We start from the raw sequence: 15,109 nt of genomic DNA, 5'->3' as shown, positions 1-15,109 counted from the left end.
ACCCTATTATTAAACCACACTATATTATGATAGTCACAAAATAAAGCTATATTTATTGTACCTTTGATATTGTTATTTGCTTTTTCCTTGACGTTCATGATCATGTTAAAAATATTTTTAAAAACATTCATCTACATGTGAACCTTCACCTAAATAACCATGATTCATTCTCATTGCATTCATCACCATACTCTTTTAACAAGTATTATTATCATCTACATCTTTATGTATGTTGCTAGAAGCATATGTTAAGTCAACAGTCCTTTCTAACATGATCTTATAAGGAACATAGGGTTTATCATATGCAAATGAACTTAATTATTTCTATATGAACCCTTTTTCAAAAAGATGCGTGATCACAACATCTAATTGGTAGAACTTTTGATTTTTATACTTTACAAATGAACATATAATTCCACCTCTGGTAAAAATATTTAGATTTGAAAGTGCAAAATTAATAAAACCTTCAACCCCTTTATAATAACTTTTTCCTATACAACTATTAGGTGAATTTCAATACATCAAAGAATAATCATTCATTACATATAAAATCTATATAGAATATCAATGACAATATTTGTTAATAATGTAACAATCAATTCAAATTTCAACTTAAATAATTAAAAATGAAATTATAATCTAATAACCAATTATCATTTGTATAAAAATTCAATAATGCATCAAAATGTGAACTAAACAAATCAAATTAAAAAGTAATTGGTTCCTAACTAATTATTTATTATTTTTTCAAATCAAACTTATTCAATCTAAATTCATAACATATAATTGTTATCAATTTCATAAAAAATTATTTTTTCTAAAATTTTCAACTTAACAATTAAATTGATTAAATGTGATTGGTACCCATTACATAACTCATCATTTCTTCTAGTATATCACACCTAAATTACAAAATCAAACTTAAAATTTTCAAATTACAAACAAATTCAATTTTCCTCAAATCCTAAACTAAACCTAACATATAAATCATATTTAAATATAACAAAATTGTCTATGAAACACTGTGAAATATATAAATATAAATATAAACTATAAATACTACATAAAAATATCAATAAATTAACTTAAAATATAATTGGGTAGGTTTGCTTACTTGGTGTAGTGAATATTTAGAAAAAAAAAAATCAACTAAGACAATGATGTTGACAATATTATGTGTTGGGGTGGCTAAATTTGTGAGGAAGTGGCCTAGATTTGTGGCAAAATGGCGGGGGTTGCTATTTTTTGCTATGAAAGAAAAAAGAAGAAAGAGGGATGGAGGATGGGGCTCCTTATAATACTTTTAAATTTACCAACCGAATTTTCGATGGAAACTAGTGATGAAATACTTTTTTCGGTAATTACATCATAAAACTATTTATGTGTTATTTTACTGATGAAATCATCAATAAAAATTTCTTGATTTTTTTAATTTTTTTTTATTATGTCATCAATTCCATCGTTAATTAGTGACATAAAATTTTACATAGCTAATTGCATTGTTATTTGACAAATTTATGGTGTAATGATAGAGAAAGCAATTAAAAATGATGATAATCAAAGCTTTCACTAATCAGAACACCATATTTTATATCATAGCTATAAACATTATTTACAAGTTTAACTTCAATTTTATTCATCAGGATCAGGTCAAGTTTCAGTTCTTCAAATTGTCATCTGAACTTGAATTTTTTCAAGTTCAGATGAAGTCTTCACATCTTGGTTGATGCAGGATGCGTTGGGTCTACAGGCCGGTAGGAATAAAGGTTGAAAGAGAGGAGAGATTCATTGCGATATTCGGTCGCCCTAATGCCATGGAAAAAATTCAACGAAGGATTTAGGGAGAGTCTGAAAATCTGAAGTTGGCAAGCAACTTCTCTCTCAATTCGGAAAATAAGTCCGCCACAATATCTAATTTCTCTTAGTCCTGCTCCTACCTGGATTTTATTCATATGGGTAATTGATATAAATCTTCTTAGCTGTCAAAATATTTTCTGAAATCCGGATTTTATTAGGATTAATCTCTTCCAATCCAAATTTTGGGGAAAAAGTAGAATAAATCATATATATAAACTATATACTCTCACAACATCCTCTTTAGAACGGATTCCTTAGAATATCACTATATAAAACCTCTCACCTTCTCCAAAAATTGCAGTCCGTTTACTTTTTATTTTTCCTCTCTAATACCTAAGAAAGTTTACAAAAGATGAAGAGACAGAGAGAGCACAGTGACCACTATCGTTCCCTCCTCTGTCAGTATCCTCGTGAAGAAGTTGAGCCTGCCCTAAACTATTCCAAGAAACTGAAAGCCTGGTTTCAATATGACCAGCCTGAAGAAAAAATCCGCAGCCTTGGCAGGATCTTGGAAAAGTTCATGGATACAGCGGCTGCACATGATGGTTTGGTAGGGGGGCTGACTGTCGTGCTTGAAAATTTTTCAGCAAGAGTGAAGGAAATTCTTGGAGGTAATCATGACTTGATTGGTGGGCTGAACTCCTTTTTGCGGCTGGAGTTTCAAATCAGCCTTGACGTTGAGGAGAAGAAGGAAACTGAGCCAGCCATGAAGAGTAAGACAGTTGGAGACGGAGAGCGTATGGATTTCGTGAAAAAGATTGATGGCAAGTGTGGTAAGGATGTTTGTGGAGCATTGTTGAAGAATTTCCGTTTGCGTAAGGAAGGATCTATGAGTTTGGCTGATGTCTGCGATTTTGGTCATAGGGTAACAGAAGGCCATCCTGATTTGCTACTAAACTTTCTTTACTCTACGCCAATTACTGAAGCAACATCATTGGTCTATTATCTTCCTGGTTTGGAATCTTCAGAACTCAGAAACTGCAGGGTTGATGAGTGTCAAAGTACCAATTCAACCTAAAAGCTTAAGCTCTTAGGTGAGGCCTCAAGATATGATTTATAATATTCTCTAACACATCCCCTCAAGTGAAAGTCCTTTGGGCTTGAAACTTGCACAGACCCACATTACCTTGTACTTAATTTTATCAAATAAATGGGGATGGTGAGATTTGAACTCGTGATCGCTTGATCATTAAAGCTCTGATACCATGTCAAAGAATCATCTCAACCCAATAACTTAAGCTATTAGGTGAGATTCCAGAATATGATTTACAATGTTCTCAAACAATGAGCTACAGAAAGAGAGTTCTGAAAGTTTTGAAGTTTACGGAAGGAACAGGGAATCAGAATTTGTGAAGGCAGGTGGATCTCAAGTGAAAGGCGGTAGCCACGGTAACGAGGAGGAGAAGGAATCTGAGACAACCACAGAGAGTAAGACATTCCGACAGGGTATGGATTTTATAAACAAGCTGAAGATCAAGTGTGGTGAGGATGGTTTGGAAAAATTCTTGAAGATTTTCAAATTGCTTAAGAAAGGGTCCAGGACTTTGGTTGATGTTTTCGATTCTGGTCTTAAGCTAACCGAAGGCCATGGTGACTTGCAAGAGGACTTCATTAAATTTATGCCACTTTCTGAATTAGAAAAACCACTGGCTTATCATCTTTCAGATTTGCTATCTACAGACCTCACCAACACTAGGGCTGCTGATGTGCCGCAGAAAAAGAGGCAGAATGATAAGGAAACAAAACTTATCATGGGAGATGAAGCTGAAGTGAAAGCCAGTGACAGCGAGGCGGAAAAGATTAGAGAAGGAATTGGATTCTTCGAGAAAGTTAAGAAGAGGCTACCTTGTGAAATGAGTCACAAGACATTCTTGAAGCTTTTCTTTTATTACAGCAAGGGAAAAATTGGAAAGGCAGAATTGGTAAAAATGGTTGCCAATTTGATAGGAAACTATCCTGATTTGATGAGTGATTTTTATAATTTCTGGAGGAATTGTGAGAGTGTTAATGTGCTTGAAGTAAGGGGATGTAAGGCAAGGGACAGGAGGAGGCAGAAGCAACCAAGGGAAGAACTTGATATCTCTAGCTGTAAAAGGTGCACTCCTAGGCGTAGGCTTCCAAATCATCATGAAAGGAACGTGTTCAAATGCGCAGATGAACAATATGAGCTGGACATGTTAGTGGAATGGTTCAAATCAGCTGTTATACATGCTGAGGAAATGGGAGGAGGCACAGTAAAAAATAAAGGGAACAATATGACTGGAAGAATCTTTCTGAGGTGTATCGAACGTTTATATGGTGATCAAGGTCTGGAGATTCTGAACATATTCGATAAAGATCCTCAACGTGCACTGCCTGTCTTGAGATTGCGCTTGCAGGAGAAACTAGAGGAGCTGATTCGATATCGTCAGAGTTTTGAAAAGCACCACGGCTGAAACATATGCCACAAACTATCACAGATCACCTGGACTTTGACAACAATCTGTAAAACCGTTCGTAGGTTTAAAGGGTCTGCTCAAAGATGATGTTCGAAGTCTGTATCAGATCAGCTTTAAGCATTTATTTGAGTGCATAAGTATTCTTTTCTATGCTTATTTAGAGCTCTTCCTATTTCTGTTCTAAAACTGCTGTTCCTTCTTCTTGCTAAAGACTAGATGCAGTTATTTATTGTTTCAAGCTCAAGTGGTTGGTTCTCTGGTGCTAATTTCTATGTAGTTTTCCCTGCTCGTTAGGGCCTCCTTACCTCTTTTTCTTAATGATAAATTTGCATTATTTTTTAACACAACTTCTTGTAACGCTCATTATATTCTTCATACTACGTTGCTACATTCAATTTCTTTCGCAAAATTACAAAATCTTTTCACCATTTAAAGGGTCTGCTCAAATTGATGTTTTAACTTTCATGTATTCAACTATAAGCATTTCCAAGACCAAGCATTCATTTCTTTCCTTCATGCGAGCTCTTCGGAGCAAGCTATCCCGTTCTCTACTGTTGTTTCTTTCTTTGCAGATGTTGCAGTGGACTTGGTTCTTTTTAGCTCTAGTGCTTTTGTAATCCAAAGTGCTTCTTTCTATGTAGCTTTCTCCAGCTTCAGGGCATTGTGACACTCTTTCTTAATAATAAATTTGAACTATGACACTATTTGTTTTTGTGTTCAAAACTGTATTTGATTGTGTTAATTTTGAAAAAACATTAAATTAATCAAATTGATCAAATTAATTTTTTTTTTTAGTGTTTTTTTGTAGTTTTAATGTGCCATAGTTAAAAAAAAAAATAAAAAAAAAATCATTTTAATATATTTTTAAGTAAAAAATACTTTTAAAAAACATCTTACACCACAATACCAAACACACATGTCATCTCCTCCCTTAACAATCTTAAATGTTTTTATCAAAAATAGTTTGCACTAGATAGGTGGTCCATGCTATACCACGGACTAACTTTTTTCTTGCAATGTTAAAAAGAAAGATATCACAATTATTTAAACGTTCTTAAAAAAGGAAAAAAAATTATGAGATTTTGGTCATTGATTTAATTGGATTTAATAAGCTTAACTAATTTAATAGTATGATTAGAAAAAAAGATATCAACAATAAATAAAGCAAAAAAAAATACAACAATGATTCAATGCTAAAGATGAAACTTTTTTCAATATTATAGAAATATATCTTTATAATATTCTTAAAAGATCACAATGATCTTATTTGTTAAAAAAGTAAAAATTAAATGAGAATGAGGTACTAGCAAAGAAAGAAAAATTAAAAAATATATATGAATTTCAATTCCCAGCAAATAAAACATCAAGTGAAGACATTGAAAAGAAAATAATTTTTAAAAAAAAAAAAAAAAATTTGACTTGAGTCTATTTGAGTCAGCATGTTAAATCTATAACTTAGTCGTGAAACCGGGATAACTCTATGAAAAGTAAAATGAATAAAATTATGAAGCTCAATTCTCAAACTAACAAGTATGAAATTAAAAAAAAATTAAAAAAAACGGCTTGAGTCAACCTTGATGAACTTACCAAATTAATAACGGCATAAGATTAAGATAACACCAAAGAAACAAAAGTTAAAAAATAATAATGATGTCAATCTCCAACCAACAAATTATTTAATAATGAAATTGAAAGAAAATAATTTTTAAAAAAGGACATAAAAAAATCAAAGTTAACCTAGGCTTTTCTTCTCTGTGAAAACTCGTGATACAGATCATCAAACATGAGGGGTTACACCATAAAAGTTGTAAACTTGAAAATATAACAATGCCAAATTCTCAACCAACCAAAATAATTATAGTTTTGAGATAAAATAAAAAATGTTTGGAAAAAAATTAGAAAGAAAAAAAATTATTTGAAAAGAATGAAGAACGAACAAAAAAAAAATGAAATCAAATTTTATGAGGGATGTAGACCAAACTTGATATAAAAATCAAATATCAATGGATTAAATTTAAAAAAAAATCCAACAAAGAATTCAAAAAAATCAAATATATTACAATAAAAAAAATAAGGATCTAATTTACTTCAATGAACAAATGACATTTCTTTAAGTTTTTGCAATGCCAGTGTGTTTTATGAGGAGGGAGAAAGAAATATGGGTGAAGAAAAAACAAGTCTTTGAAGCTCAACCACCACTTATTTGGAGGCACACACCGCAGCACCTAAAAGGTGGCATTTAAAGTCTTAACAGCATTATCCAAAGGGCTCAAGCAATGCCAACTTGATGCACCGTCAATTTTTTTTATTTAAATTATATATTATATATATATATATATATATATATATATATATATATATATATATATATTAAAAGACTCAATTACTCCTAATACCACAGGGTAATTAAAAATAAAGCCAAAATAAAAGATAAAATCACCCTTGTAAGCAAAGCTAAGAAAATTTAATTTTAAGGGACATTTAAGTTATTGCACCGTGAAAAAAATTAAAAAGTAGGGGAAAATATTTCTTGACCTAACTTAAATAACTGTTTTAAGAGTAATTTCACAGTATAGCAAAAAAAAAAAAAAAAAAAACTAATTTATCCTATTTAATTTTATAATGAACAAATGGATCTCATAGAAAAACTGTATTGCACCTTATATCTAGAGAAGATGAATCACTTATTTTTTTAGCTTTTTTTTTAATGTCAATAGATACTGATTTTTTTCCTTTAAAGCGTACCCTTTACATCACCGTAATATATTAAAAACATTACTAAATTACTCTAAATATTGACCTCAAAGTTTAAATTTCACGAGTTCTATGAAAGAAACCTGATTGTTTGATCACCTGATCTTCTTGAAATTAGTTGCTTTTTAGACTAGTTTATGTATATTATCGGTTACATTTTCATATACTAGAATTAAAATATTCAAAAAAAATTGTAATTAAAACAATAACATGAAAAGTTGTTTAGGGATGAATAAGGGAAGGCTTAATTCCACCATAAAAAATATCCACATAAAACTAAAGCATGCATAGCGATTTATTTGTCAATAGGATCAAATTCATAAACTGCATAATTCTACAGTTTGGCATATAAATACTATTATTTTTGCCTTATTTTTTTAGGTTAAAGGCTTTCACTATACCAGCAGACCAAGTCCAACTCCAGCTTATTGGGTCAAGCTTTGTTGAACATTCTGGATCTGTAAACCTTTGGTGCCTGTAGAAGACTCTTCGCCTCTTGCTGTCCAGGTTTTTAAGTAGGTACTAGATAGGCCCTCGGCACAAAAGAAAAAGGGTCTTTAACAAATAAAACCAAATATATATATATACACATATGTCATTGGGGACATCAAGGTGAGCTATGGGTAAAACAAGTAAAAAAAAAATGTTAATTTTATAGTAACTAAGAACTTTGACTAGTTTACAAAAATTTTGGATAAAGAGCTAGTTATATAATAAGAAAGATAGACATTGTTATGTACATCCTTTTTAAAATAAACTTTATTTTTATATATTTTCAATAATATGTGTATTTATATGATCTGCCTAAATTAATATATTATCTGAGTACCATCTTTATTGTCCACTAAACAAAGTTCAAAGAACATTATTCAATTTTGAACCTTACCATTTAATTTTATTTGGTGAATAATATGGCTATATTAATTGGTTTTATTATATGTTAGTTAACATCAAAAGAACAAGGCCTCAACATCGAACCAGTTTATCATAGGTTATTTAACATATGATAGGATCATTTAATATACTAGATTGAACACTTATGATCATGGTCCAATGACTACATGCTAAATAACATTGACCAATATTAAAACATTCCATCCCAAGTTATTTAGTATATGATGGGAATATCTATGTATGAGACTTAATATGGTTTGAAAGATTCACATTAGCGTTCAAAGACCAGGGCTCATTATTAGGTAATTCTTTCCTGGACTATTTAATAAATAATGAGAATATCAAATTGATTTGAAATTATGAAATGAAATGATTATACGGTGACAAATATGTTATTCACTAATATCTTAGAGTTCATGTATTAATTGATACTATTATTCATTTATCAACATCCAAAGAATAGGACCTAATATTAGACCATATCATCCTGACTTGATTAATAATTCATAAAAACAAATAATTCAATGATCCCAATGCTCAATAATCAATATTCAAAAGATAGGGTCTAATACAAGACCATTTCATCTTAGGTTGATTAACAATTAATAAGAACAATTAATTCAAAGATATTTTTATTATTTTTATTTTCTTTGTTAATCAACATTTGAACTACAGGGTTTAAGTTCATATCATATCATCTTGAATTAATTAATCAATTAATTTTTTATTAATTTTTTTATATATACACTTTTATTCATCATCATTATTTATCCACAATAATATATCCACAATGTGCTCACTACATCATTTTTCCATAAAAACAAATTAAAAAAATACAATATTATAGTTACATCTAAACATTATCACATTCATCCAACCAAAACAACTCACATATCTTTCATGGTTTTAGTTTCTAATATTACATAACCCACATGTCTTGCATGATTTTATTTCTAATAAGCACATAACCAAAAACTTATTATCTAATAATTTCTAATCAATAATATTTCTAAAAACAATATACACATATTATCTATCATATTTTCAAAATCACAATTCAAACTTGTTAGTCATTTTTTGATCAAAAGATCAAACTCACATACTTAAAATTTTAAAAATCTAATTACATAATCACAATTGAATCAATAATGTTCATTTATTATCTCCACATGATACTTATATCAAAATCATATTTATAACAAAAGCCAAAATCAATCCACTTCCTCATTACCTCAAGATCATGTTCATACAACCAAACAACATTAATAAATTTTCAATTTCATCAACAACTCCTCACACAATCAATTACCATTCAAAAACTAATTTCATTTTCAAGTCATTTCTAAAACATGCTAACACACAAAACTTGATTAACATCAACATTTTTATTTATCTCAATACATCATCCATTTCATTTTTTAATTACAACTCATCTACTAATTTCAAATTCCCCTAAGAAATTCACATATTCATATACTTAGAAATCATAACAAATCCATAATCAATTAAGTATCACATAACCATCATTATTTAAAAGATTATTATACTACTTACTCAATCAAACTCAAAATGAAATCAATTCATATTCAATTTCACAAAACCAAACCAGATACTCAACAAATTCAACAAGCCCATTATTCAACAACATGAACCTAATCATTCAATAATTAACTCTTCAATCAAATCCTCTTCTAAAGTCTCATAACCAATTCAATACTCATGAAAATCATCTTAAAAATACAAAAAACAAATCATAAAAACAAATTTGAGAGTTCATGCTTTGAAGGCTTGAGAGTTGAACCTTTAATGGGGAAAAAATGGGGAAGCAAGGCTACTAAAACTTAGAACCTCTACTACTAGAAGGTTGCACTAGTTTTGTTACGAGGATGAACTAGTCTGAACTACTGCTCTCGACTTAGAATGGCTTTGTTGTTGCTCTTGGCTAGAATGGTTGTTGTTATTGACTGGAGAGGCCTATTGTTGCTCCCAAACAAACACTGGTGTTATTGTTACTCTTTGTCATCTCTTATTTTTTACCTTTAGTTTTCAACGTGTTATTCGAAAAATCCAAAAAATAAAAAAAAATCTCAAAAATACATTTTCAGTATGATTTGACTAATTTCTAGTAATTTCATATTTTTTTACCATTTTACATATTTTTTTTGTATTGAAAAAAAAAACATTTTAAAAAAATCAAAAGAAAAGATAAAAAGAAAGAAAATCAATTCAATAAAAAGATTTTTTTATTGAGTAAAATGTAATTGAAAAAATAACAAGGAGTAGTTTAGTTTAAAAATAATAAGCGTTAATAAAAAAAATGGAAAAGCAAAGTTTTCTTATGTGAGAGAATTAAAGGTGAAAAAACTCTCTAAAAAAATTAGAAAAATGATGAAAAGATGGAAGAGTTGAGAATATTCATCATAATATAAATGGACCTACATACCTACACCCCTCACACACTATAACATTCCAACAAAAGACCTCAAACCAAAAACACTCTCCTTCATCCTCTCATTTTTTATCACATGCACGCATATTCAAATAAAATAAAAAAAGAAATCCATTGCCTTTCCTTCACTATTCATCATCTTCTTCCTTAAATATCTAAACATAAAAAAACCATAGCCACTCTCTCATCAAACATGCAACGTCCAACGAGCCACTACCCAAACCATCATACACAACCTTGGATTCCTCTATAGTCAATGGTAAAAGTAGCAACTCACAGTGGACAGAGATGAAGAGACAAGGGAAAAGAAAGACCATCATTCAAACCAACGAATCTCTCATATTCGATGATTGTGAGTTGCACTGCCAGTTTCAGTACGAGGAGGAAGAGCTAGTCTACTAAACGAGACCATCCACGTGCCTCTCAAACCTTGATGGCATAAGCAATGACATGTGAACAACAGTTGCTCTTTTCTTATTATGAGAAAGACATGTTGTCATGGTTCCTATCAGATTCCAGCAATTCTGGCAACCTTCAGCTCCTCCATTAAAGGTTAATTTTTAAGATTCTAAACCTTAAAATGTTAGTCTGATTTTTCATGATTAGTTTGTATTTTAATTGGATATTTTTGTGTAAGTTCATTGATAACACTTTGTATGGTTGATTTTAGTGTTAGGTGGTGATTTATGTGTATGATTTGTGGTGATAAATTTCTCTAGATTGATTACATTCAGTGTTTGAGATGTTAGTAAAAATTTTAGTTTATGAAATAGATGAAAATCTTTGATTTGAATGTGTTGATGATTTAAATAAAGCTTGTTTTTGTTCTTAATATTGAAGAAACAATCATGATATAATGAATGTGATTTGTGGTTGATTTTCGTAAAATAAGTTGATTGATAAGTTGAAATTTTATTAATATTATTTAGATCTTTTTAGGTGGTTTTGATGTTGCTAGCATTGTTTGGATTATGATGAGTTAATGAAGTTGAGGGTTGAAGTTGAACTTTTAAAAAATATGTGTGTGAAGCATTGCTAATTATATTAGAAATTTGTAGTGTTGTTTGGTTATGTTATTGAGATATTGAGACATTGAATTGATTTTGGATTAGTTATAAAAACAATTAATGTAAGCATTGTGTGAAAGAATTTGATTTGGTTGATATTTTGTTATTAGATTTTTAAATCTTTAAGTATGTGAGTTTGATTGTTTGATCCAATAATGGTGGACAAGTTAGTAAGTTTGAAATTTGAGATTGAATAGTGCTTTAAAAATGTAAGGTGAATTATTTGAGTATTTAAAAAAAACACAATTAATGATAAGGGTGAAATTTGTTAGTTTTGATTAAGTTGGTTCCTTAGAAGTTGATGTAGAAATGATAATAAAATTGCTTAAAAATATATAATATATTTTCAACTCATAAATATTTATTTATGATTATATTATCATAGATTGATATTGGATAAAATAACCTCAAAATGGTTTTATCTTTAGAAGTTCAACAAGAAAAGATAATAAAATGACTATCCTTAATTTGTTTGATTGTGTTTTTCTTATTCATGGGTCTAAATAGGATAAAAAAAACCCTCAAAGAAATTTATCCTTTAAAAGTGATAAAAAAGATGATAAAATTACCTGGCAAAAAAATTTTCTTCTCATCTTTCAAATAAACAATTATTGAAATTTCGGTTAAGAATTTTATAATTTATGATCAAACAAAGGATAAATAAATTAGCATTTAGTATTATCTTGAAAAGTTGATTGAAAGGATAATAAATTTTTTAATATAAAATTCTATCATAAATATCGCATGAAAAATATTTTTGACATGTTAATTGTATTTATATGTAAATGCAATATAGGATAAATAAACTATCATTTGATATTATTCTAGAAAATTACTTAATGGATAATAGAAGAATTAATATTTGATTTTATATTTCATAATAAAAAATAGATGTACATCAATTTAGGCATTAATGTATTTTGTATAGCTGTTGCTGGTGTAGGCTTGTTGGAAAAGATGATGGTCGGTAAATTGCAGATGGTGCTGGAAAAGCATTTTAAAAAACCCATTAATACAATGGTAAAAGGAATTTTATTTCTAAAGAAAGCACATTAGTTCAATGGCAAAAGCATTCAAGAAAAAGCCCATCAGTCTGATGGCAAAAGCATTTGAGAAAAAATCATCAATCTGATGGTAAAAGGTATTTGATTTCAAGAAAAAGCCCATTGGTTTGATGAAAAAAGCATTTGAGAAAAATTCATTAGTCCAATGGAATAAAACATTAGATTTCAAGAAAAAGCCTATTAGTACAATGATAAAAGCAGTCGAGAAAAGTTTTAAGTGTGTGTTTAAATGGGAGGAAGTTTGTGTTTTTTTTTCTTTTTTTATAAAAAACATAGTTTCGATGGCAAAATATTTTAAAAAGAAGCTCATCAGTTCGATAGCAAAAGCATTTAAGAAAATGAGTTTTTTCTTGTCTTTGCACTATAAATATTATAAACAGAAGACAACTGTAATCATTCGTTTTTTACCCTTATTTAACATATTTTTTTTTAAAAAAAAAAAACCGGAAAAATACATACAAATACCAAAAATACATTTTTGACATGATTTTCCCTTTCCTTTTTTTCTTTTTGTAATTTTTTGACCACTTCAGGGACTGACATTTGAGTGGTAATAACATTATGATTACAAATATTACAAGAAAATTCTTAGCATACCAAATCTTTTGGATGATCGTGGCAGTGATATAATAAGAGCTTTACAACTAAGTTTTCATATCATATGATCATATGACATAATTTTTTGCTGTTGTGTTTGGTTAATTTCTTGTGATAAAAAGAAATTAAAAAAAAAATAGATAGATACAAACATGATAGAGATAGAGATAGAGATACAAAATAATTTATTTCTACAACTTCTTAGAGTAAACTTTTGTTAACATGATATATCATTTTCATCTATATTGTGTGTTTTACTTCTATCTATCTCGAAACAATAATTGAGCAGCTAATTTGCCAATAACTTGTATAAAACATAAGTCAAAGCAATAAAAAAAAAACAAAAGAAATTTTTTTGTTCACTTCGCTCAGTTAATTGTCAACAACTTGTTAATCAATGTCTGGATTGGTCCCAGATAGTGAAATAATTGTCTGTTTATTTTACTTTTTTCCAGCTTAGTGACTGATAAGCATGAACTAGAACCAAAAGGCTATGGATTTTATGGCATTCTTGTCCTAAGTAGATGTCATTTCAAGTTGCACTACGACATTGTTGTCCTCTGATGGGAAAAAGAGGTCGATTGAAACAATTAAAGACTCAAGATAGGAGACCTGTGAGCCTGTACAGGTGGACTGTCAATTTTTCGAATAGATTGGTTTTGGCAAATATAAATGCCCAAAATCCTTATAATTAATAATTTAAAAAATATATATATGTTAAAAAAATAGATAGAAAATGAATCTATAACCTAATCCTTACAATAAGTTGCCAAATTTCAATGAACTTTATCATAGAAAATGCAAATAATGCTTTACATCCAAGTCTGAAAAAGCTTTGGTCAATTGTTTTAAAGGAACAAGATCCTAGCCAAAGATTTAGAGAAAATGAGGAAGGATTATAATAAACTCTCAATTATTATACAGTCTAAGACCCGTTGAACTCATCATCATCATAGTCACCATCATCATGAAGAAGAAGTCGTGGTGGGGTATTCTGCTAATTATTTTGATTGAAACGTCGTCTATTGTTTTGCATGGCATGGCCGACATTGCCCGTACCTAAAATAATTTAAAGCATTGCAGCAGAATAATGCCAAATTAGAGTATTTATTGATTGACTTTTAATGTGGCCTAAAATCTTACTTGACACTACAAATATAGAATTAAACCGTGTCGGTAGCTTGTTGTTTAAGAGTATATTTATGGTTATTTTTTAAATTATTTTTCATGTTAAATTATATTAAAATAATATTTTTTTTATTTTTTTTAAATTATTTTTTAGATCAGTGCATCAAAATTATCCAAAATATATAAAAAAAATTCTACAAAAATAAAAATAAAATATTTTTTTAAAAAATACAAATACAACCATATTTTCAAAACGCTAACTTAGTACCATTAACAATTCAGCCAAAATTAGAAAAAGGTTGCCTTAGTACTGTGAATTAACATTTTTGGAAATAGGAACTGCTTGTAGATAAAATTAAACCAATTTGGTTGCTAAACATACAACTAGGAATGAAAATGGTTAGTAATTGCCCTGAGCATTCATAACAACAAATAAATAAATCATGTTTTTTTCTTAAATCGGGGGGGGGGGGGTGAAATTGGCATCTTAGGGGAGAAAAGGAGTGGATATTGTAATTATTTTCTGATATTTATTTCAAATTATTGTGTTCCAAGGAAAAACAAATAAAGAAAAGAAAATGTTGAGAGTGGGATTTGAACCCACGCCCTTTCGGACCAGAACCTTAATCTGGCGCCTTAGACCAACTCGGCCATCTCAACATTCGCTGAAGATTTTGATACTTATATTATAAGACTATAATAGCCTGACATTTGAATAGTGTTCATGGACTTTTGGTCCAAATTTTACTCACGGTTTTGCATGTACTTGAAGATATAATAGATACCTTTATCATCATCAATGAAATAGTTTTTTTAAAAAAATAAAATAAAATAAAAATTACTGCAATAATCCTAGAATGA

The 15,109-nt window shown here is 29.3% G+C and overlaps 1 protein-coding gene and 1 non-coding gene across 2 annotated transcripts; one reads left to right on the top strand and one right to left on the bottom strand.

Moving 5' to 3' along the window:
• Window positions 1–2,209: 2,209 nt before the first annotated feature.
• Window positions 2,210–4,962, top strand: LOC118055395 (paired amphipathic helix protein Sin3-like 2). Its single transcript, XM_035067291.1, has 4 exons — window positions 2,210–2,842; window positions 3,153–4,269; window positions 4,358–4,432; window positions 4,868–4,962. Exons 1-4 carry the CDS (start codon window positions 2,210–2,212, stop codon window positions 4,960–4,962), a joined length of 1,920 nt encoding a protein of 639 aa, XP_034923182.1.
• Window positions 4,963–14,827: 9,865 nt separating this feature from the next.
• Window positions 14,828–14,908, bottom strand: TRNAL-AAG (transfer RNA leucine (anticodon AAG)). Its single transcript has one exon. It is a non-coding gene; the product is annotated as a tRNA-Leu (tRNA).
• Between the last annotated feature and the right edge of the window lie 201 nt (window positions 14,909–15,109).

The sequence above is a fragment of the Populus alba genome, chromosome 1, assembly GCF_005239225.2.
Source record: "Populus alba chromosome 1, ASM523922v2, whole genome shotgun sequence".
Lineage (NCBI taxonomy): Eukaryota > Viridiplantae > Streptophyta > Magnoliopsida > Malpighiales > Salicaceae > Populus > Populus alba.
Note: the sequence above shows the minus strand (reverse complement) of the source record. Positions and strands in the feature narration are given on the sequence as shown.

Bases quoted from the DNA above. Each gene is read 5' to 3' on its own strand.
- LOC118055395 (XM_035067291.1), top strand. From the start codon at position 2,210: ATGAAGAGACAGAGAGAGCACAGTGACCACTATCGTTCCCTCCTCTGT. The intron at 2,843-3,152 runs GTTGATGAGTGT...AATGAGCTACAG, and splicing joins CAGAACTCAGAAACTGCAGG to AAAGAGAGTTCTGAAAGTTT. The intron at 4,433-4,867 runs GTATTCTTTTCT...CTTTCTTTGCAG, and splicing joins GCATTTATTTGAGTGCATAA to ATGTTGCAGTGGACTTGGTT.